Genomic DNA, 25,864 nt, shown 5'->3' with positions numbered 1-25,864 from the left:
TGTCACGGATGCTGTAGGAAGAAGGAGAATCACAAAACTCTTGAGCAGTATTTTAATCTCTATAGAAGTAACACAGCTAGGGTTTTCTGAGCCTTACATTACCCATTTCTGCACATCTCCTCTTAGCCTGCTGTTGAAGTAAAAGAATGTAGCTTATGCTTCCCCCAATAACAGTTTCCTAAATTTTTAAGATTTTGTAGAACCCTACTATGACCAATTTTATTTTGTCACCTCTAATGTAAAATATGAATTTCTTATCGTTCGCAATTTCACATCCTTGAGTTATTTGTGTCAGAAATTGACAGTTATTCATTATGAGAAAACAGAAAGTAAAATAGAACAATTGTGTCACTTTTGCTACAACTTTGTGTCACTTCTAATAGATGCTTGCGTGGACAAAGCCAAAGTTGAAGAAAGTGAAAAAAAAGCAGAGGATTTTTCCAAAAAGGTAACCGTTTAAAATAGTAGAACATTTGTCTTTTGGAACCTTCTATTAAAGAACGAGGTACCGAAAGATAAGTAAATGTTCATCATTTGATAAACATACCAATTGATTCCTCTTCGTAATGGTGGGGATGCAGCTTTATAAATATAAATATTTCCAGGGTTCAGTGTTTTTTTTAATCTTTTCATTTTCTGAAGAAGAATAATTAGCTAATTTTAAATGCTGTAAGCTTTATTTTGTTGTGGCATATAAAATACCATTTTCCACTATTCTCTTTTCATCACAATCAACACCTGAAGAAAAACACAGTCACAGTAGCTGTTAATATTTATGAACAAAGCACAGCTGTTCAAAAAGAATTGATGGAAGTCATCAAAGAAATGAAATCCTTATTTCTCTCCTGCAGCACTCATTTGCTTACAAAATGATAGTATCCTCCTTAGAGAAATGAGATGTTTTGCTAGCCCTATCTATTCTAGTCTTTAAACTTTAATCCCCGATGGAAAGAAAGTGATGTAACTTTTCTTCTTCCCCATGGCTTCGAGTAAACTCACCGAATGTTCAGTATATCATTATTTATTTAGTTTCTTGGCTTGAAAATACAGAGCAACACTTCCATTCCATGGAAACATGAAAAATGTTAAGCTTCAGTTACCTTTTTGTGTTTCTCAAATCAGAGTTGAAGTCAGGGTGTCTTGGTCAGGCTAAATGGATCTACCCAAAGACATTTTTTTCTGTGATTGTGATTATCTGCAATGAGTTTTCCCCTTTTAAGTAGGAAAATTCAGAAATGTAATTACAACCCTCACTAGTGATCATTTTTTCACTCTGTACCTTCTATCAGTGACATGAAATCAGGAGTGAAAATTGTCCCTCGTTTGAGTACTTGGGCAAGAAGACAAAGTGTTGCCTGTGAACAGAAAACATTTAGGTCTGCTGAAAGATAGGACTTGAAGGCAGTGAGGTTGATCACTTTTACTATCTTACAATGTATTGAATTTCTTTGTATTGTTTTAGGATTTGAAAAGAATTTGTTGGCTCTTTCACTACTAAGAAACTTATTTAGAAACATCTTAGCGCTTGTTTGAAAATGAATCTTATTTTGTGCAAGGATAGAAAAGCAAATGCATACCCCAAGTGTGTGTCTTTTTATTTCAAACAGCCAGTGTTTTGAAGTAGCCCATTGTGAATGAACACTTTGAAGGTTTCCTACTCCACTTTACTGTTGGCTGGCATTGTCATTATTCACTCCATCATTGGGGAAAATAACGAACATTGAAGGCAGACCACTCAAGATTATTTGGGGAGGGGAGGGAGGTAAAATATTTAGCAGTTAAATTTCAATATTTTTGAATATTTAATTCTGACTCATCAATCAAATATCAAGTTGACAGTTTTAACGTTTGTAAATCATGCATGCATGTATTAGGGATAAAGAGATCATTTACAACCACATTTCCAAAAATCAAAGCATACATTTCCATCAGTTATTTTGACATGAAATAACGTTGTTTTATATTTTAGAAACCACTGGTGAAAAAAAGATTGCAGTTAAATATAAAATGGTAGTCATTACTGGGCCACCAGCCATGACAAGAAAGATTGATGAGCCTCAACTTCCAGTGTGTTCTGAGGCCATCCAACATGAAGAAGAGAGCTTTGGGCAGGGAAGATTCAACCTTCCAACCAAGCTTTCAAAGGTGGCTGAAAGCCTGCCAGAAACCCATCTCCCAGATTTTTTATTTTCCTGTGGAATTCCATGAGTTCTTAATTTCAACCTAATCTGTCATTTGAGTTTTCATAAAAAGATAAGCAGGAATTGTGGGAAAGATTGTGTTGGGGAGGGGGGTCATAATCATTCCTAGATTCTTTTCATTTTATTTACTGAGAATGAATTCTTGTTAGAAATGTTTAAAATCACAATTGAGCAGACAGTTGCTAGGAATTTTTCTTAAAAATCATCCAATTGAGGTTCAAGTCCTTAGGAAGTAACTAACATTTTAAAGATCCAAGAGTCCTAGAACATGTGGAGAGATCATCATCATCATCAATCGTATTTATTGAGCGCTTACTGTGTGCAGAGCACTGTACTAAGTGCTTGGGAAGTACACGTTGGCAACATATAGAGACAGTCCCTACCCAAGAGAGATCCCTGGACTTCAACTCCCTGCCTCTGCTTTTTAAGAAGTTCTTTTTTGTGGATGAGCAAAGTCTCTTCCACCTTAATTTGAATAATAATGACATTTATTAAGCACTTACTATGTGCCACGCACTGTTCTAAGTGCTAGGGGGGCAATACAAGGTAATCAGGTTGTCCCACATGGGACTCACAGTCTTGATTCCCATTTTGCAGATGAGGTGACTGAGGCACGGAGAAGTTAAATGACTTGCCCAAATTAACACAGCTGATAAGTGGTGGAGCCGGGATTAGAACCCATGACCTCTGACTCCCAAACCCGTGCTCTTTCTCCACTGAGCCACACTGCTTCTCATGTTGTCTTGCCTGCTTCATGGATATCATAATAAACATCTTGTCAACATTACCCCCACCGAAAGAAAAAAAAAAGCAAAAAACCTACAGCAATAATCAATTCAATTCTTAGCCTTCTATTCTGTAGGCTAGACAACATCCATTCCTTCAAATTTCCTGGTTATCTACATATATATATCTATATCTATATATATGTGTATATATAGATATATATATGTGTGTGTATATAGATATAGATATATATATAGATATGTGTATATATATAGATATATATATTTACATTTAGAGGCATTTTAAATGAGGTTCAGTTTTCAAGTGCTGCATTTTTAAACATTTGAAAATTATGCATGTGCTGCTTCTGTTTAGGTTTTGTAAAACTATTAAATGCATATTTTTCTTAGCTGGGCACCTTTGGGATTGTGTATTACTTGGAAAAATACGAACAGTATATTTTACAAACAATCTTGCCATATAACCAGCTGAACAAAATTCTTCCATGGCTTTACACAAAGCATTGTTTAAGGTTTGCTTGAAACTCCAGGATTAAGTGTAGCATAGATGGATGAGTACATTTATGGTGGTGATCATTGCAGTTTGATGAAGAATTCACGGCTCGTCAGGAGGCACAGGCTGAGCTGCAGAAACTAGAGGAGAAAATCAAGGAGCTTGAAACAGAAATCCAGCAACTACGAACCCAGGTAATGAAAGGAGATATAGACTATTTGTCATGTCACAATGAGTCCTATATATATATACACATGTATTTACATATATATAAAATACATATATACACACACATTATATGTATATATATACAATTGTGACCATGAGCAAACTCTTTTCCAGTTGCACATTTTATTTTAGACTATATTTGTTTGACGATTGTCACACAAAATACAATTCATATTAATCACTTCATGTAGATAGGGCAGATGCATATAATATTTTTTGAAGAAAATGTATTCTGTTTTTAGTTCAAAAGACTGGGTAAATGAATCTACAATATTTTCTTTCAAAGACAGTGTGAATTTTCGTAGTAGTTTTTGCTACTTTTCACGGGTTATACTCTTTTTAGCAGAGTTAGCAAAGAAATTCTTTAACGATTTCATTGTGTCAGTCACCCATTTTGCTTATGACTAAAAGATGTATAAACTCTAGACGGTAATTTTAGACGCTATCCTCTGTGAATTAGTAAGTGCTTTTCCCAGAAGGTATGCTAAAATCGCATTATCATTCAGCACTTTCTGTTGCATCATGATTTTTCAGGTTGTACTCTGAAGACTTGATGGTTTTATGAATTTCTAAATTTCTATTTTTCTATTATTTGAATAACTTCATTTTTATGTTTATAATGGAAGAAAATTTAATTTGATGCTTTTCTTGTACATTTTTTTAATGTGTTTTCTGGCCTGTTTATACCATCAGTGGTATTTAGTGCCGAGTACTGTACTAGGCACTTGGGAGAGTATCCACGTTCCCTGCCCACAACAAGCTTACAATTTGGATTTTTATGAGTTTTTTTTGTTTGTTTCATTCATTCAATCGTATTTATTGAGCGTTTACTGTGTGCCGAGCACTGTACTAACCACTTGGAAAGTACAATTCGGGAACAGAGAGAAACAATCCCTACCCAAAACCTTCTTGATTCACCTGATTTTCATCTAGAATTAAGGATTTTGATATTGTTGAATACATAATTGATATTTTCAATTAGAGCAAATATTTTGTTTACCTAGTGAAAAACAGACTAAAAACAAGGTGTGAACCCAATTGTTCTCCAGAGATGTTGAGGATTATGTGTGCGTGTTCACATTAGTAGCATTCAATTCTTTCCATTAAAGCATCTTTCCTTTATGTTTGAAATAACATTTGAATTTTTTTGAACCAAAAAAGACTCTAGTGAAGCTTAATATTTTATGAAATTCTTCTTTAATGCTTTGTGGATTCTTAAAAAGATAGCGCTTATAATATGAAAAAAAAATCTTGAACAAGAGTAGAATTATATTGAACTACAAATGTATCCGCTGGTAAAGCTGCATTATGTTCCTTGAGCATGTAGTTCAATCAGTCAATCAATCAATCGTATTTATTGAGCGCTTACTGTGTGCAGAGCACTGTACAAAGCACTTGGGAAGTCCAAGTTGGCAACATATGGAGACAGTCCCTACCCAACAGTGGGCTCACAGTCTAGAAGGGGCAGACAGAGAACAAAACCAAGCGTACTAACAAAATAAAATAAATAGAATAGATATGTACAAGTAAAATAAATAAATAAATAAATGGTTATGTTTTCCCATTGACTTGAATTCAATTAAAGCTGTTTAGAAGAACCAACCCCAATTCGACTACCACACTCTAAAGGAGAGTCAGAATTACACAACAAATCCCTCTCCATCTCCCCACACCACCCACTGTTGGGTAGGGACCATCTCTATATGTTGCCAACTTGTACTTCCCAAGCGCTTAGTACAGTGCTCTGCACACAGTAAGCGCTCAATAAATACGATTGATGATGATGATCTCCTGATCCTATCAGCTTTCCTGACCCCCTATCTTCAGGTACCCCTTGCCCAGATTCATCCTTCCCTATCTCTCCAACGCTCTTTTCAGGGCACCCTGAGTTTCAGAATTGTTTTTTAACTTTATTTTGGTGACAGTTCTTGCTTTGGGGGTGGCTCTCAGCACTATCACTTCACTTCCCTTAGGCCTTGAAGCCATCCCTCTCAGCTCAATCTGTCTATAAGTGGGGAAGGGGAATGGAGGAGGGAAGGGCCACATGTGTAACTATAGGGTTGTCCCATCCTGCCTTAGTCTGTCCCTGACTCCAATCCCATGGGCGGGACCTGGTGGGAATGTGGGGCTACAAGCAGTAAAGGGAAGGGGTCGGTGAGCTGTTTGCATTCTTATGGTAGCGCCTGTCGGCATGACTGGAGTAGGTTTAAAGAAAGACGGAAAGAGCCTGGATCTCCTGTGTTGACTGGGAAAAGCGAGGCAGAGTGTGGGGTTCTGGGATGGTGGAGAAGAGAGAAAACAGGAATGGTGCAGAGTGGACCATTGAAGGGATGAGGAGTGAACTGATTTCTTTGAAGGTGTTAGATAGATAGGACTTTGATATTCTGGGATAGGTCAGCAAACAGCAGCGTGCGGGCCTCGGTGGAAAGAGCCCGGGCTTTGGAGTCAGAGGTCATGGGTTCAAATGCCGGCTCCGCCACTTGTCAGCTGGGTGACTCTGGGCAAGTCACGTCACTTCTCTGTGCCTCAGTGACCTCATCTGGAAAATGAGGATTAAGACTGTGAGCCCCTCGTGGGACAACCTGATCCCCTTGTAACCTCCCCAGCGCTTAGAACAGTGCTTTGCACATAGTAAGCACTTAATAAATGCCATCATTATTATTATAGCCTTGTAACCTCCCCAGCACTTAGAGCAGTGCTTTGCACATAGTAAGCACTTAATAAATGCCATCATTATTATTATAGCCTTGTAACCTCCCCAGCGCTTAGAACAGTGCTTTGCACATAGTAAGCACTTAATAAATGCCATCATTATTATTATAGCCTTGTAACCTCCCCAGTGCTTAGAACAGTGCTTTGCATATAGTAATAAATGCCATCATTATTATTATAGCGCCAAACGTATCCCTTGGGTTGGCCATAGCTTGGGGTAGACCTGAATTTGACTAAATTGTTTTAAAGACTTCAGCAAAAACAAAAAGGTTAGGTGAATTTGCTGGAAAGATTTACTCAGAGATGTTGATGAACCAAGATTTTCGATATAAAACCATAGAGTAGTAGTGCTTTGCTTTGCTTGCCATGCAGAAATTGGTGGAATTATTAAAAAAAAAAAAGCAAACTTCAGACATGTTTCCTTGTCACAGTCTAGGTGGGGAAGGGCTGCCACTAATGGATTATTGATAAGGTACCTGGCCACAGGACTACTTAAAATACAAGAAACACTAGCAAAGGAAGTAGAAAGCCTTAAGGATAGATAAACTATCCTTGAAGTGGGTAGTCCTAACTTCAATAATAATAATGGTAGTTTTATTAATAGCTGTGTGCCAAGCATTGCACTAAACACTGGGGCAGATAGAAGATAATCAAGTCAGAACAATCTCTGACCATCACTGGACTCAAAGTCCAGTGAAAACAATATTCAATTCCATTTTACAGAGGAGGAAACAGGCACAGCAAAATTAAATACTTGCCCAAGGTCACCCAGCATACAACGCATGCCTGTGCTCTGTCCACAAGGCCATGCTGCTTCTCTAATTATAATTTCTGGGTCACATTTGGGTATTTAAACAAATACATAACGTATATTATAATCAGTACTTTAGAGAAGACACACTGTGAAAAATCAAAGTTTTTAAAGAAATTCATCTACATATTTCTAATCCGTTTGAATGAAATAATTTGCTTTAATGAATCCTGCATTAGACAAGGAAGTTAAAACACCCATTTTGCTTTCATGTGAAACATGTCAACTACTTTATAAACTATTTGAAGGTAGGGAAAAGGGGACTCTTTAAGTCCATATTCGATAGAAAGAATCATTCTACGCTAATGATACCCTGATTGCTTCCAAATGCTAATAGGCAGTCATTCTTTTGGTCTTCTCTTTTGGCTATTATGAGTAAATAATGATTATAATGGTGATGCAATTAGGTAAGCACAGTAAACACTATATTCTTTCACTTTTAATTAAGAAATGAAATATTTTGACAACATTCATTTCCACCGAGTAATACAATTTAGCGAAGTGTAATTATTGGAAGATTCGCTGACCTAGAGAAAAGATTTCCTGCATTATTTCAACATTTTTTAGGGTTTTTCTAAACTCCTTATGGGAGATCAAGGTTGCCAGCTTTTCCTTTTGAGAGCAAACCAGGGCTGGCTATTAAGAGGTTGGGACTTTCAAAGAGTTTGGTGTCCAAGGAGCGTGGCAGTCATTAATAATAATAATAATAATAATAATAATAATAATAATAATGACAATAAAGTGGTGTTTGTTAGCTTGTTGTAGACAGGGAATGTGTCTACCAACTCTTTGTACTGTACTCTTCCAAGAAATTAGTACCATGCTCTGCACACAGTAAGCATGTAATTAATACAATTGATTGATAAGTGCTTATTTTGTGCCAAGGACTGTGCTAAATGCTGGGGTAGATAAACGGCTTGGATACTCTCTATTTATGGTGGGGCTTCAAAAAGTCCTCATCTGGTCTCATGCCCTCCTGGGAGGGAGAAAAGCTGTAGCAACCCAATCAAGGAATCCTATTTATTGAGCACTTACTATGTGCAGAACACTGTACCAAGTCCAACAAGGGTTTCAGTGGACCTCAGGATCCCCAGAGGTGATTCGAATGCATGGAGTCGAGAGGTGCTAGGTTAGTCCAAGAGCAGAGGAACCTTTGTTCTGGCTACCATAGTCCGTTGGTGGCGTGGCTCAGTGGAAAGAGCCCGGGCTTTGGAGTCAGAGGTCATGGGTTCAAATCCCGGCTCTGCCACTTGTCAGCTGTGTGACTTTGGGGAAGTCACTTAACTCGGTGGGCCTCAGTTACCTCATCTGTAAAATGGGGATTAAGACTGTGAGACCCCCCGTGGGATAACCTGATTACCTTGTAATCTCCCCAGTGCTTAGAACAGTGCTTTGCACATAGTAAGCGCTTAATAAATGCCATTATTATTATTAGTATTAAGAGGGAACGTTTAGCTTGACCCTGGATCACCAGTTCAGTTCGGCTGCCTGGCCAGGACAAAGGTGAGGTCCAAAGTTTGTAGAATTGCCACAGGCAGGTAATTTTTTATAAAAGTGTCATGTTATACTCTCCCAAAGAGTACGGTGCCCTTCACATGGTAAGCATTCAATAAATACGATGGTTTTAGACAAGGGCAGGGTTACGGGCAAAGGCAGACAAGACCAGAGAGGGGGAAAAAAGGGAAGGAGGTGGGAACGGGGGAGAGGTGGGCAGGAAAAAAATAGGAATGGGGGAGGAAGGAGAAGAAGTAGTAGCTCTCTGTGCTGAGCCATTCCATGGTCTTTGACTGCTACTCTAGCCAGCCTTCTCCGGAGCCTGGGTGAGAATGAGCAAGCTAAACACGGGGGCACTACTGTTGGGACTGAGATGGGGGTTTGCAAAGATGGTCTATACCCATTGGGTCCGGCGGGTACCTGGCTGGCTGTGGTCAGAGAAGCCTAGCAAGCACTTAGTACACTGCTCTGCACTCAGTAAGTGCTCAATAAATACGATTGAATGAATGAATGAAAGGAGAAACCCCACTGATGCTGTTGGGGAACTGAGACTTGTTGCAAGGAATCCAAAGGTGGGATGCTGCCATCGGCCCCAGCGCTCAGACCCGGCCATGATGTTCACTAGACTCTTGTTTTACTTGTACTTCCCAAGCGCTTAGTACAGTGTTCTGCACACAGTAAGCGCTCAATAAATACGATTGAATGAATGAATGAATATACCGTGAGCAGCCCAAGGGCATCTCACTCGCTTTCTGAGCCAGCAAGCCTCCCCCAAGTTGAGCATTGCTATTCTCCCTCCCTTCCTGTGCTGTCTTTTCCTCCTCCATTTCATTCTTATTTCTCTCTTCTTCCCTTCCTTCATTTCCTCCATCTCTACCTCTATTTTTCACTCTTCCTTTTCTCATTCAATCAGTTGAATTTATTGAGTGTTTACTGGGAGCAAAGCACTGTAGTAAGTGTTTTGGAAGACTACAGTATAACAACAGAGTTGGTAGACAAGATCCCTGCCCACAACAAACTTACAGTCTAGAAGAGGGACATTAATATAAATAAATGAATATTAACCATCCTACCCTTCCTTTCTCTTTAGTAGAGTATAATGGAAGACTCACCTGCTTACTTTTGTCCTAGAAACACTCCAGTTCAATCCCCAAAGTCTCCAAATAACCTGTAGGGCTAGCTGCAAAGGCAGTAATCATAACAAAAACTTTGCACAGCTTTTTCTCTTCTTAGCCTGTGAAATTAATTTTTCCCAGGTTCCATTCATGAACATCTATTTTTCATGCAGGAGTATTTCATGGTTTTCATATGTTTCACAAATCATGTGACTCGTACAAGGTTGTGGTATATTCTTTCCAAAAGTGCAACAAAGTTAGCTACATTTATTTAATCATAAATGCAAGCTGAATATTTTAGGATTGCAATATTGTGTTGTAAATCAGTTAGGCCATTTCTATTACCTTCAGCCTTCCTTGGCAAGACTTTTGTTTTGAGTTTTTAATCTTGCTTCCCGGAAATGACTGGTTAGGAGGGAGTTGAAAAGACCAGTTAATGTTTAGGCAACAAAAGACCCTTAAAACAAAACTGGAATAGCAGGTAGTAACCCCTGCAATGACTCTTTTCAACAGTTCCAGTTTGAAGATGGTCTAAGGATTATCAAAAAAAGTAGCAACTGCACAAGTCACCTTTAAGAAAACTGATCAGAGTTGGGTGTATACATTACTGTTATCATTTGGAGTTTGGGCTTTGAGTTGTATAGATTATTTAGTTGAGTAAATGAGACAATTGCAATGACTAAAATGTCACACAATCCAGTTTAACCATAATGTCTTAAGTCCCATTTTCTAGATGAGGTAAGTGAGGCACAGAGAAGTTAAGTGACTTGTCCAAGGTCACAGAGCAGACAAGTGGCAGATTTGGGATTAGAACTCAGGTCCTCTGAGTCCCAGGACCAAGCTTTCCACTAGGCCATGCTGTCCCTACACCCACCCATGGTTAATTCCCACCTTTTTTTTTTTTTGCATTTGTTAAGTGCTTACTATGTGCAAAGCACTGTTCTGAGTCCTGGGGAGGATACAGGGTGATCAGGTTGTCCCACGTGGGGCTCACAGTCTTAATCCCCATTTTACAGATGAGGTAACTGAGGCCCAGAGAAGTTAAGTGACTTGCCCAAGATCACACGAGCACTTAGTCCACTTAGTAAGCACTTAATCAATAATACTTACTACTACTACTACGATTCAGGCCTGCACGAAGCTTGCGGTCAGTTCTTTGTGACTTTTTTTTTGTTGTTGTTGCTATGTAAAGTGCAAAAAATGCTTTAGCAGAAAATGGGATTTTTGAACACTTGAAAACTAGCCTCAGCTTGTATACTGAATGTGTTTCAAGGAGTACTCTCTATTCCAGGGTCCTGGGCTTTCGACTGCATCAGCGATCCCTCCACCACCCCCGCCTCCTCCACCCCCGCCACCCCCTCCGCTGCCCGGAGGAATCCCTCCACCTCCACCTCCTTTGCCAGGGCCCGGGGTACCACCACCGCCCCCACTACTACCAACGTTTGGGGGGCCTCCACCTCCACCACCCCTTGGGGGTATACCTCCTCCTCCAGGACTTTCGCCTCCCCTGCCTTACGGAATGCAGCCGAAGAAAAAGTATACGCCTGCGGTGTCAATGAAGAGAATCAACTGGTCAAAGGTAACAACCCTCCGGCCCTTTAAGCCGTACACCTGGGACTACTTATGAGTTATTTTTTTAACGTGGGGTGGGACGCATGTATGACGATCTTTCTCTTCTTCTATTTCATCAGATATTCTTGAGTGTCTTGGAAGCACTGTGATATTATTCTGTGACCTTTTATTTTTACAAAATAGTTCCAAAGTCCCACATATCTAGACTGTGAGCCCGTTGTTGGGTGGGGACCGTCTGTTTATGTTGCCGACTTGTACTTCCCAAGCGCTTAGTACAGTGCTCTGCACACAGTAAGCGCTCAATAAATACGATTGAATGAATGAATGAATATTGTTAAATAAAACACTTCCTCCATTCATTCATTCATTCATTCCTCCCACTATGTGTTAAATTCCTTGGGAGCAACTCTATTGTATTCTAATCTTTCCATTCATTCATTCATTCATTCATTCATTCAATCATATTTATTGAGCACTTACTGTGTGCAGGGCACTGTACTAAGCACTTGGGAAGTACAAGTTGGCAACATATAGAGACGGTCCCTACTCAACAGCGGGCTCACAATCAATCAATCAATCGTATTTATTGAGCGCTTACTGTGTGCAGAGCACTGTACTAAGCACTTGGGAAGTACAAGCTGGCAATATATAGAGACAGTCCCTACCCAACAGTGGGCTCACAGTCTAGAAGGGGAGACAGAGAACAAAACCAAACATACTAACAAAATCAAATAAATAGAATAGATAGGTACAAGCAAAATAAATAAATAAAGTCTAGAAGACTTCAATCGGCAAGATTTCAAACTTGGTGATATAGTGTTGTCCAATATCATAGAGATTGTGAATATGATTAAAAAAGGGAGAATATGTACTCTTGAGGTATTTGGGGTGTTCATCTGTAACCTGTTCGTCTAGCAAAAATTATGATATTTTCCAAGTGCACCATCCTCAATTCTGGGGTAGGTAAAATACAGTCAGATTGGGAATAGTCTCTGTTCCATACAAGGACTTGATTTTTCTATAATGCAATGATTTCTTTACCTCTTGTCTTGATGACTTCTGCTTCCTCCTGTCTTTCTTGATCTTTGCAGTTGTGTCTTGTTCTCCCTTGTAGACATTAATTAGCCTAGATCTCTTTTTAGAGACTCATTTTTGCCATTAGAGCGTTGGACTTAATTTTGGGCTATCTACTAAAATGAGAGCCCTTTTGGAATTTGTCACTCCCTTGGATTGTATTTCCCACACTCTCAATACTTCCTGTAAATTGTGGGTTCAATAGCTGTTTTCCCGCCACCTTAGATTTTGACAAGGACTGTGTCTGATCTGCATAAAGTTTATCTACCCCAGCTCTTAGTTGAGTGCTTGGCAAAGAGTAAGCTCTTAACAAATATCTATTATTAGAAGTAGTAGTATTATCATTATTGTTATTAGCACTGTCCCAGTGGCTGCTTAACAAATACTATTACTGCCTCTTCGACATTCATCCATGTTGAGTACAACAAAAATGTTTTGTTCATCTTCTCACGTAATTGCTCTGAACAATGTCAGTGTTTTGTCATCAACTGCAAAATGATACTAGGTGTCAGTACATATTTATAGGAAGGTTAAAACTGAGTTAATGAAGATACAAAGAAATAGAACTCTCAACTTGGTTGGATATGGATTTGGAAATTAAAGGTTAAAATGTGTTTTTTAAAAAAATGTATGACCTAATTATATGGAAAATTAAACTTTTTATGGTAATTGTTAAGTGCTTATTTTATTCCAAATACTGTTCTGAGCGCTGGGGTAGGTACAAGTTAATTAAGTTGAACAGAGTCCCTGGCCCGCATGGGGCTCACAGTCTAAATAAGAGGACAACAGGCATTTAATCCCCATATTACAGGTGAGGAAACTGAGGCTCAGAGAAGTTAAGAAGCTTGCCCGAGGTCACACAGCAAGCAATTGGCAGAGCTGGGAAAACCTGGGTTCTCCGGCACTCGGGCCCATGCTCTTTCACAATTTATCTCTTTTCGATTCCAGGTTGAACCCCAGGAAATATCAGAGAATTGTTTTTGGCTAAAAGTCAATGAAGAAAAATTTGAAAGCACAGACCTGTTCTCAAAACTGTCTCTCACTTTTGCTACCCAGATGAAAGGTAAGTTGGCTTTTCTTTCTGAAAGTTTAATTATCTCTGGCTTTCTTATACACTGAAAGTGAAACAGTGTACTTTTTCACTATGTGGCTCATTCAGAATACAATTCCAGAAAACAGTTTTGAATTAGCAAATTACAGAAATGTGTCATAAAATTTAGGCATGACACACTGAATGTAGAATATGATTAAATTCACTCTATGCAGGCATAATAAGGTTGATGATTTTCCATCTTTTGGTTTTCAATTCAGTATGTGATTTCCTATTTGTCTCTAAATGTGAGTTTTAGCTCTTTGAGTTTCATCACTATAAAGTAGAATTCTGATTTGTGAGGCAAAATGAATATGAGGTATGTGTTAATTGATACAAGGGAACAAGACACAGAATACCAATTCCGTGATGAAGCTTTCAGTGAGCTCGAAATAAGATTGATGTCCTGTGGTTTAAAAATAATTTTGAATTATATTGGTGTTTCCGAGCAATTTGGGTCTGAAGGATATATTGTAGATCTCTCTATTTGCCTACAGTATGTTGGAGTTTCCAGAGCTGGGTTGTGTGAAGCATGATTTGCTAATTTATCCAGAACAATTTCTTTTCATTCTCATACTGGGAAGATACTTCAAGTTATTTTATATATTACACATGTATATTGAATTTTTTTTTAAAACAAATCTACTACGAGCTTCTCAAATTGATAAATCAGCATGGATTAATCATCATTGCTCTAATTTCTTCATGCTATCATTCAATAGTGAATTTTTCCCCTTTTAGACTGTCCCCTTTTAGACTGTGAGCCCACTGTTGGGCAGGGACTGTCTCTATATGTTGGCAATTTGTACTTCCCAAGCGCTTAGTACAGTGCTCTGCACACAGTAAGCGCTCAATAAATACGATGATGATGATGATGAATAGTGTCTTTAAAAAAAGTATATTTCAGCTATTGCTAAGTAACCATTGAAACTTAAACTCAATTCCTAGAGAGTGACTAAAAAATGGACATGGATGAATAAATTATCCCTGTGCTTGCCTTTGAATTAGAAGCGCACCTTCCTATTATTTCACCATGGTAGGGAATTTGGGAATAATAATAATAATAATAATAATAATAATAATAATAATAATAATAATGGCATTTATTAAGCACTTACTATGTGCAAAGCACAGTTCTAAGCACTGGGGAGGTTACAAGGTGATCAGGTTGTCCCATGGGGGGCTCACAATCTTCATCCCCATTTTATAGATGAGGAAACTGAGGCACAGAGAAGTTGAGTGACTTGCCCAAAGTCACACAGCTGACAATTGGAAGAGCCGCAATGTGAATTAGACTGTTGTGTAGAAACACATGAGAACAGAGGACACAATAAAAATAACACAGAAGAGAAGGACAAATTCAGAAAATGGAAACACAAACTCAGGAGAGATACTGAGGCTATTTTGTTTATTTCTATTAGTGTCTGTCTCCCCCTCTAGACTGTAAGCTCGCTGTGGACAGATAATGTGTCTAGTTTATTGTTATAGTGTACTTTCCCAAGTGCTTAGTACAGTGCACACAGGAAGCACTCAATAAATAGGATTGAATGTATGAATGAAGTTTGGGGCGCCGACGAGAATTCCGGTAAGTGCCGCAGAATTTCCAACAGGGTTCATTTCGTGGAGACTCTTGCTGCTACGGCTGGTGTCCTTTCCGCTCTGGTACTGATTGGCAGGGTGGGAAGGGCGGGATGCGGCGAGGATCACAGTTCTTCCTCATGGCTGGGAAGCCAAGGGTGCCGCTCCAACAGTTCTGTCCGGAAAGGAAGCAGAAGCACAGAATTGCTCCTGGCAAGTTCTAGAAGAAGGGACTGGCTTCCCTGCAAAGACTGAGGAAGCTTTATGGGGCGGAACTGAGTTGTCCCCAAACCTTAATTGATTTTTCTATCCCTCCCACTATGTGTTAAATTCCTTGGGAGCAACTCTATTGTATTCCAATCTTTCAAGGGTCTGCAAAGGGCTCTGCACACAGTAAGCACTCAATAATATCATTGAGAGCTAGGAGAGGACTTCTTGTACTTGTGTTGTGTGCTTCATGTGGTAATATGTTTCTCTCTGCCTAATCATCATCAATCGTATTGAGCGCTTACTGTGTGCAGAGCACTGTACTAAACGCTTGGGAAGTACAAGTTGGCAACATATAGAGACAGTCCCTACCCAGCTGTGGGCTCACAGTCTAAAAGGGGGAGATGGAGAACAAAACCAAACATACTAACAAAATAAAATAAATAGAATCCCTCTCTGGAGTAAAATGGAAGCTAGGGAGAGCTAACCTGGGGTTGTTTTTTGCCCCTACCCTTTCTCGAGGCATTTCCCCCAAGAAAGCCGTATAGCCAAAGGGTCAAAGACATGGCAAACAGTTTCTGGTAATCCAGGCAATCATGTTTGGTGCCTGGACCTTTAAACTTCGGTGCCTTTAAACTGTGCCTTTAGACCGTGAGCCCACTGTTGGGTAGGGACTGTCTCTATATGTTGCCAATTTGTACTTCCCAAGCGCTTAGTACAGTGCTCTGCACATAGTAAGCGCTCAATCAATACGATCGATGGTGATGATATCAAATCGAAAGCCTTCCTTTTTGTATTTTCTGTGGCTATTCTTTCCAATTTATAATTTCATTGAAATGTCAAGTATGGTGATCCTTCCTTTTATTTTTTTATGATACTTGTTAGCTCACCTCCTCCAGGGGACCTTCCCAGGCTGAGCCTCCCCTTTTTCTCTGCTCCTCCTCCCCTTCCCATCACCCTCACTACCTCCCTCCATCAAACCCCCTTCACCTCACCACAGCACTTGTGTATATTTGTACATATTTATTACTGTATTTTATTAATGATGTGTATATAGCTATAATTCTATTTATTCTGATGGTACTGACACCTGTCTACTTGTTTTGTTGTCCCCTTCTAGACTGTGAGCCCGTTGTTGGGTAGGGACCATCTCTATATGTTGCCCATTTGTACTTCCCAAGAGCTTATTACAGTGCTCTGCACACAGTAAGCGCTCAATAAATACGATTGATTGAGTGAATGAATAAATGAATGTTAAGTATTCACTCAGTAACAGGCCCTGTCCTAAGTGCTGGAATAGGTACTCATGAATCATGTTGGACACAGTCTGTGTCCCACATGGGGCTTAGAGTCCTAAACCCATTTTAATAATAATAGTAATAATAGTAATAATGGCATTTATTAAGCGCTTACTATGTGCAAAGCACTGTTCTAAGCTGCTGGGGAGGTTACAAGGTGATCAGGTTGTCCCATGGGGGCCTCACAGTCTTAATCCCCATTTTACAGATGAGGTAACTGAGGCACAGAGAAGTGAAGTGACTTGCCCAAAATCACACAGCTGACAATCGGCAGAGCCGGGATTTGAACCCATGACCTCTGACTTCAAAGCCCGGGCTCTTTCCACTGAGCCACACTGATGGGTTAACTGAAGCACACAGAAGTAAAGTAGCAGTGTGGCTTAGTGGCAAGAGCCCGGGCTTGGGAGTCAGAAGTTGTGGGTTTGAATCCCGCCTCCGCCACGTATCTGCCATGTGACCTTGGGCAAGTCACTTAACTTCTCTGTGCCTCAGTTACCTCATCTGTAAAATGGGGATTTAGCCTGTGAGCCCCATGTGGGACAACCTCATGAGCTTGTATCTACCCCAGCGCTTAGAACAGTGCTTGGCACATAGTAAGCGCTTAACAAATACCATAATAATCATAATAAAGTGACTTGCCCCAGGCCACACAGGAGTCTGGGGACTTGGTTAGCTGCATTTACTTGGGCCTTCACAGAGCTGCGAACTAGAGGTTGGCTTTAGCTCCAATCTCACACCCTCCTAAAGAGCTCAAAATTAAAGATTGTTTATTTTAGTTCTGGTTTGATGTTATACAGATCGACAGCCCCAGTCTTAACCTCATTTTGCAAAAGCTTCAGAGTCTAAAACTCCTTTTTTTCCTGAATGTAAAATATTTGCCTGGACTCATGATTGTCTGGTCCATCTTCACTCAGAAAATTCCAATATGCCATAGAATTCTAGTGAATATAGTCTTTCAAGATCTTGGCAAATGCAGTTCAATCCGAAGTATTCTCTTCTCCCACTCATGCATGCGCTTGATTTGCTCCCTTTATTCACACCTCCCTCAGCCCCACAACACTTACATACCTATGCATACTTTATATTAATGTCTGTCTCCCCCTCTACAAGACTGTAAACTAACTCTCACTGTGGGTAGGGATGTGCCTACCAACTCTGTTATATTGACATATTTTATTTTCCCAAGCGCTTAGTACAGTGCTCTGCACACAGTAAGTGCTCAGTAAATGCGATTGATAGTATTTATTGAATGCCTACTGTGTGCAAAGAATGGTACTAAGCACTTGGGAGAATACAGTAGAATTACATGATCCCTGCCCTCAAGAATCTTAAAGTCTAGCCTTCCTATTGACTCTACAGTCTACAGTGATTATGATTTCGCCTCGGTGAGCGTAAAAATTTATCCAGACTCTGCCACAGGCTCATTTTTCGGTGACAGCCTTTTAGATTGTGAGCCCCCTGAAGGATCAACGTCCTAAGTCCCCCCTGCACAGTATTTCCCAGTGCTTAGTATGGTGCTCTTCCCACTGTAAGTGCTTAATAAATACTATTTCTACTGTGACATTTAATATTCAAAGTTGCAAAATGAGGGAAGATATGCAGTTTATAATTTCCATTAAAACGACTTCTAATTTAGAATTATTTAATTTGAATATGAAATCTGCACCCAAAGCCCTACTTAGAGCTCACCTCCTCCAGGAGGCCTTTCCAGACTCAGCCCCCTTTAACCTCTCCTCCTCCCCATCCCCTGCCCTACCTCCTTCCCACAGCACTTATATATATTTGTACAGATTTATTACTCTATTTATTTTACTTGTACATATTTACTATTGTATTTATTTTGTTAATGATGTGCGTCTAGCTTTAGTTCTATTTGTTCTGACGATTTTGACACCTGTATACATGTTTTGTTGTCTGTCTCCCCCTTCTAGACTGTGAGCCTGTTGTTGGGTAGGGACCGTCTCCATAAACCACCGACTTGTAATAATAATAATCAATCAATCAATCAATCAGTCGTATTTATTGAGCGCTTACTGTGTGCTAAGTAACAGTACTAAGTGCTTGGGAAGTACAGGTTGGCAACATATAGAGACAGTCCCTACCCAACAGTGGGCTCACAGTCTAGAAGGGGGAGACAGAGAACAAAACCAAACATACTAACAAAATAAAATAAATAGAATAGATATGTACAAGTAAAATAAATTAATAGAGTAATAAATATGCACAAACATATATACAGGCATTTATTAAGTGCTTACTATGTGCAAAGCACTGTTCTAAGCACGGGGGTGGTTACAAGGCGGTCAGGTTGTCCCACAGTGGGCTCACAGTTTTAATCCCCATTTTACAGATGATGTAACTGAGGCACAGAGAAGTTGTACTTCTCAAGCACTTAGTACTGTGCTTTGCACACAGTAAGCACTCAATAAATACGATTGAATGAATGAATGATGCATTATTGATGCAGTACCCTCTAGATTGTAAGTTCACTGTGGGCAGGTAATGTTATATTTTACTCTCCCAAGCGCTGAGAATCATCCTCAGCACATAGTAAGCACTCAGTAAATACTACTGATTGACTAGTGAGCATAAAAGCACCTGTCTATTTGTTAAAATTTTGATTATATTTGTGCCTTCCAGACTAATTAAAATATACGTCTCTAAACCACTGAAGTAGCCCTTTGTAGTTTTTAGCTCATGGCTACTTTTGAATTGATTTTAAACCGATGACTTTGGACAAAAATGTGATCAATGAAGCTAGAACGACACAGTCATGATTACTTAAAAAAATCCTTAGTAATCACAGATAATGGTTATATTATACCAGAATTACAGTAATGACTCTTCATATTAACTACATTTGAAATAATAATAAAATGTGTAGGTAATAACTGCTAATACTAATTAGAATTTCTAGGGTTCTCTTGGGGCCTTAGGAAGAGTAAAGAGAGCACTCGTGAAAGTTGCCAGCCTTTTCTTGCTTTAAAGCCGCTAATAGAAATCAATGGAATAAATGTAAGACATTAATATAATTTCACCTGACTTGTGATGTAAGACATTGCAAGGTGAAATTGGGATACTACTCCTTTTAAGATGTATTTAAAAGATGCCTTTGTGAAATGGTGTTGCAGAAAAAAACCCCAACATTTTTGCACTACAGAAAGCCTGAATTAATTTAAGAGGTTATTTCTGTGGCAGTATTTTTCTGTCGCAAGCTTCAGGTATTTTCAGCCACCTTCCTCAGAGATTGCCGTCCTTGTTTGATGATCCCCCACATATTCAGATGAAAGGCTGGCATCCTTAGAGGAATAATGAAAAGGCAAAGAGAATAGAGCGGTCTAATCCATCTCTAACTGTCTTGGTGATATGACTTCTCCTGTGGATTGGGGTGCAAATAACGAGATGGCGATTCTAGCTGTAGTAGCACGGGCAGGGTGGTTCTGCGAGGAAAGTGTCCCAAGAGACTTAGTGTCCTAACAAATAATTTGTCATCGTAATGGCACAATATGGATGTTTCCTAAATGCACGTTCTTAATGCACCAAGGAACCCAACAAGAGGGTTTCGGGACTCTTTCATGTGAAGAGCGGGAACAGCATGTGCTGTTTCTGTCGTAGTTACACATCACCATCTTTATAAGAAACACCTCTCCTCCATGAAAACAGGTTGAGACCATGTAGGATTAGTGGAACAAGTGTGGAATCAGAATTTCCATATGTACCTGACTTTCTCCCCACCTTCACCTTTTCAAATTTTTCTTAAGGTAATTTTGGGGAGGCACTTAAGGAGAATAAAGCACATTTTAATGGGGACACAGATATGTGTTATATCTACTCTTTTTTTTTCCAAAATAATAATTCTATCCCAGTTAGCTTTTTTGTGTGGATAGTGACGTTACTTGCTTTCAGATAAAATTAGGTCATATGGCCTCATTTGTTACGGAGGACATCAGAATGTCTTCCCAAACCCTAGATGTTGATCGGTGAGAACATCCCCTAGTCAGGCCTGAAATAGATCATCACCTACCATCCATTCTCTATGAATGTAGTACATTGAATTTATTTATTTTAATTTATGAAACCAGACGTGGGCCTCTCCTTTATGGCAGTGTAAAACATTTCTTTCTCTTTGAATGATATTGGAGATCACAGAGAGGTGACTGGAAAACTTCAAGGATAGAGGATGATGTCTTAAGCCCACTGTTGGGTAGGGACTGTCTCTATATGTTGCCAATTTATACTTCCCAAGCGCTTAGTACAGTGCTCTGCACATAGTAAGCGTTCAATAAATACGATTGATGATGATGTTAATATGTCATTTCTATAATGGTTTCCACATTTTAAATATTTTTTGGTTCTGAAAAAATCTAGATGGCTAGCTTCTAGAAGCCAGATGTAAGCCCTCTAGACTGTAAGCTCACTGTGGGCAGGGATTTTGTCTGTTGTTGTACTGTACTCTCCCAAGAGCTTAGTACAGTGCTCTGCACACAGTAAGCACTTATTTAATACAACTGAATGAATGGATAAGCCAGTTGTGGTTTTAAGTTTTTGCTTTGGTGAAAATAGGTTGGATAGTTGGAGAGATTAATTCGTATTTGCAGGGTGTTCCTTTTCTGGCCCTGCCTCCATTTGAAAACTAGTTTTTCCTAGGATAAAGCCAAGGTTCTTTGTTCCAGTCGTGTTTTCTTTTCATAGTAGGGCAGGTTAGAATGAGTCCTCCTGCTTGCGAGGGAGGACTGGCCAAAATAATCAGTCAGTCAGTGGTATTTATTGAGTGCTTACAGAGTGCAGAGGACTGTACTAAACACTTGGGAGAGTACATTGCAAGAGTTAGCAGATACTTTCCCAGCTCACAACAAGCTTATAGTCTAGAGGGGCAGCCATTGATATGGAGATTTATTTATATAAATATTTATATTTATATATATTCATTTATATATATATAAATATTTATTTAAATAAATAAATATTTATTGATGTATTTTACTTGTACATATCTATCCTATTTTATTTTGTTAGTATGTTTGGTTTTGTTCTCTGTCTCCCCCTTTTAGACTGTGAGCCCACTGTTGGGTAGGAACTGTCTCTATATGTTGCCAATTTGTACTTCCCAAGCACTTAGTACAGTGCTCTGCACATAGTAAGCGCTCAATAAATGTGATTGATTGATTGAGAAGCAGCGTGGCTCAGTGGAAAGAGCACGGGCTTTGGAGTCAGAGTTCATGGGTTCAAATCCTGGCTCTGCCAATTGTCAGCTGTGTGACATTGGGCAAGTCATTTTACTTCTCTGTGCCTCAGTTCCATCATCTGTAAAATGGAGATTAAGACTGTGAGCACCCCAGGGGACAACCTGATCACCTTGTATTCTCTCAAGCACTTAGAACAGTGCTTTACACATAGTAAGTGCTTAATAAATGCCATTATTATTATATAAATCAATAATTTAGAATATATAATTTAATAATCCAAAATAAGTTCTTAAATCTGGTTTTGTTTTTCTATCTATGGTTAGAGGCCTATGTTGGTATAATACATTCCAATGCAAATCCCTATTTTTCCCAAAATTAATGTAAGATTATTTTCCCTTAGAATCGTTTTTTGCAATCTTTAAATATACTTCAGGGACATTTCAGAAAGTCTGTAATTTAATCTCTAGAAAAATCCTGTACAGCATCATGTATAAATAATCACGAATAGATGTATGAACGTCACTATGTACGAATAGATTGCATTAAAATAGTTCACTCTGACAATATTTCCTATGAACACAAACAAATAATTGGGTTAAAGTATGGCATTCTGCCAATATTATGATCATTAATCTTTTGAGTCCTAAAATGTGGAAGATTGGAAAGGTCATGCATTGTATGCCATTATTTTTAATGCTTTCAGATTCTGTTTTTGCCTTAACACTTTATTTTTGTTTTTTTCCGATGCAGAAAATAGACCAAATAAGATGTTATGATGAGAAGTAGAGCCCCTAATGTTCGGAATATAACTTGTCCCTTTCCTTACGGGACTATTCAGTGCCCTAGTAAACTAAAACACCTGGGTTGAGATTTCCTCTTTTGTTAAGAAGCAAGGTCAGTGATTTGGAGGTCACTTTAAGGTCATTTCTGCTAATGCTAGAAGGGGCTGAGGTTTCTTAAAATGATGATGATATCTGCTTTAGTTGTTGGATATTTGATGAAAAATGGTTTCTAGTGTGCTACTGTGTCTGCACCTCTCCTGAAGTGATAAGGGTGAATTGATAATGTGCTTTGGGCAATAAGCGAGCAATGTACTGTACCTGAGTATGTGAGAGTTTATAACGTAGAATGACAGGAGTTTGGCTGTAATTGTTTAGTGTAGAGCGACAGAAGTAACCGCTTAGTGACACCTAATATTGTACAATGAAAACACAAGCTGGTAATTTATAGATGTAATTTGGTGACTATTGTTCCGTGAACAATAATAATATTGCCACTATTACCACTCTCTTAGACTTTACTTTGCAACAGATTGAATCCCTGTAAGCTGCTCATAAACTTTTTTCTAACCTTCATGTTGTAAAGTGTTAGTGCCCAAAAGCCATGGATTCAAGTATCCTTGTATCATAGTTTTCAGGCAAATTCTGTAATCATGTATAAGCCCCAGCTGGTCCCATTTGATTTTCATTCCAATGCAATGTATTCCGAGGAGAATAACGTCTTTGGTGTTTAAATGTAGGCAAGAAAAGCATCATAGGAGGCCTTTTTCATAGCCTTTAAAATCAGGGATGTATCTTGATCTCTGGAGAATGTCCCTGAGTGATGAACAGAATGACTGTATGAAGAATGCAGGTGCTTTAAAAAGGATCCGGAGATTCTGAGGACGATCCAAAGAAGAGTGTTATTAAAAAGGAAAGGTTGGATGGGTTGGGGTTGGGGGGGGGGGCGGAGTTTGGAGAAATTCAATTGTTTAACTTGAAAAAAAAAAAGACAAGTGTTGATAATTATTGTCTTCAATTTCACAAGGACATTTTACTGCCCAGTTCTTCATTTGGACAGAAAAATGAACGGGAGGAATTAAGCTTAAATTGCTCCCGTGAATTTAATTGTTCAATTAAGAAATTTATAGGGAAGAACTTATCAGTTGTCAGGGTAGTTAAAAACAATACTAAGCTACCAGGAGATGTTATGGTTCTCCTTCACTGAGGTTATTCTCTGAGCCGTGAATGGTGTAAACATTTCCCTTGTCTGGAGGTAAGAGATTTGACCCGCTAGATTGCCGAGCCTTCCTCAGGTCTGAGCATTCTGTGAGGTCTGTTGATTTCACATTATAGAATGTTTCCATAGCATTCATTTGTCATCATCACTGTAGCGTCTTTTCTATAGTTAATCGCTTGTATCACAGTGATGCTGCAAGCAGGACTGCAAAGGTTTTTTTGGTTGTTTTTATTCTTAATGGTATTTCTTATGCACTTACTATGCATCAGGCACTATACTAAGTGCTGGGGTAGATACAGGATAATTTGGGTAGATGCAGACCATGTCCCACATGGGGCTTACAGTCTTGAGCCCCGTTTTAAAATGAATCCAGGTCCTTCTGACCCCAGTCCCATGCTCTATCCATTAGGCTATATCTTCCCTCATATGTCAAAGGAAATCAATTCTCCTGTCAAACTGTGAAGACACTGTTTTAGAATCACTTTAAGAATTAGTAAGTCTTCCTTCAATTGTTTACAGAGGTGACTCAATATTATAGGAAATGGCTTTGATGTTTTTGGAGGGTCTCATTCTCCAATCATATCTTTTTTTTGTTCCTCTGAACAACTGGGAATTGGGAAGCTCTTAAATTTAAGTGGGAAGAAAGACCCTCCCTCTCCACTTTCCCCTCCTGTTTCTCCAGATGTTTAACTCTTTGGTCAAGTGAACCTAGACCTTTGAAGTATCTTTTTTGAATCTCTCTGAGGTGGCATTATACTGCATACAAGAGATGAATGCAGTGAGCAGTTTCACTGTGAAGAGACAGTTTCATTTTCATTTCATCTCAGACTGAGATTTAAGAAAGATATTTTTTCATTCCGTATCTTCCTGAGAAACACCAAAAGAGTTCTGCTGAACCCTAAACCAAGGAACAAGACCCATTCTGTTGTGAGCAGGGAACATTTCTACTAACTCTTTTGTATTGTACTCTGCAAATGCTTAGTATAATGTTCTGCACAAAGTAAATGTTCATGTTCATAATAATAATAATAATAATTATTATTAATAATAATAATGTTGATATTTGTTAAGCGCTTACTATGTGCCAAGCACTGTTCTAAGTGCTAGGATAGAGACAAGGTAATTAGGTTGTCCCATGTGGGGCTCTCAGTCTTCATCCCCATTTTACAGATGAGGTAACCAAGGCACAGAGAAGTTAAGCGACTTGCCCGAAGTCACACAGCTGACAAGGGGCGGAGCCGGGATTTGAACCCACAACCTCTGACTCCCAAGCCTGTGCTCCTTCCAGTAAGCCATGCTGCATCTCAATTAATATAAATAATTGGTTGGTAGAATACTCTAGCAAATTATCTATTTCTGAATAGCTATATCTCCATTTTTAAAGGGAAAAATCTATAAATACTTTTGAATCCTAAAAGTGATTATTTTTAGTTATCTTGCCTTTCAAAAGCCTCACCTGGGAGTGTTTTGAATGACACCTACTTATGCAATTAATTTTATGTTTGAGTTTTAATCACTATATCTCTGGTCTTCAGAAAGACAAAAAAAAAGCCTCCAAATTTTTTATCCCTTAGTTTTCCATGCTCGTCTAAGCAATTAATCCCAGGGATTGTGAACAATTTATTAAAGGGACTGCTGTTCTAAATTTCTTTATCTACTTGCCTCAGAGTAGATTTAGCGCTGAATCCGCTAGTTAAGAAGAATTTACATTGGGTTAACAATCTTTCAACTGAATCCAGGACACTGATGCATATTCAAGTGTGATTTTCTGCTTTTTCACTTCAGTTTGACAGGGTGGTAGTATAGCACCATTATTGTAACTTGATTTGCAAAAGTGTTACAGAGAATTACATCTAGAGAGGTAGGAAAGCAGCGTGGCTTAATGGAAAGAGCCTGGGCCTGGGAGTAACAAGACTTGGGTTCTCATCCCAGATCCTCCACTTACCTGCTGTGTGACTTTGGGAATCACTTAACTTCTCTGTGCCTCAGTTCCCTCACTTAAAGAATGGGGATTCATTACCTTTTCTCCCTCCGCTTAGACCGTGAGCCCCATGTGGGACC

General features: G+C 39.0%; 1 protein-coding gene across 4 annotated transcripts in view; it reads left to right on the top strand.

Moving 5' to 3' along the window:
* The window catches only part of DIAPH2 (diaphanous related formin 2), a 786,157-nt gene that overhangs the window by 207,964 nt on the left and 552,329 nt on the right, over positions 1-25,864 (top strand). For all 4 annotated transcript variants that reach the window (XM_038747818.1, XM_038747822.1, XM_038747820.1 and 1 more), the window contains 4 exons: positions 384-448; positions 3,530-3,634; positions 11,092-11,379; positions 13,395-13,509. In XM_038747818.1, coding sequence (XP_038603746.1) covers positions 384-448; positions 3,530-3,634; positions 11,092-11,379; positions 13,395-13,509 — 573 coding nt within the window. The remainder of the gene's footprint in view (positions 1-383; positions 449-3,529; positions 3,635-11,091; positions 11,380-13,394; positions 13,510-25,864) is intronic.

Source organism: Tachyglossus aculeatus, chromosome 6 (assembly GCF_015852505.1).
Source record: "Tachyglossus aculeatus isolate mTacAcu1 chromosome 6, mTacAcu1.pri, whole genome shotgun sequence".
Taxonomy (NCBI): domain Eukaryota; kingdom Metazoa; phylum Chordata; class Mammalia; order Monotremata; family Tachyglossidae; genus Tachyglossus; species Tachyglossus aculeatus.
This window is presented reverse-complemented; position numbering and strand designations above follow the sequence as displayed.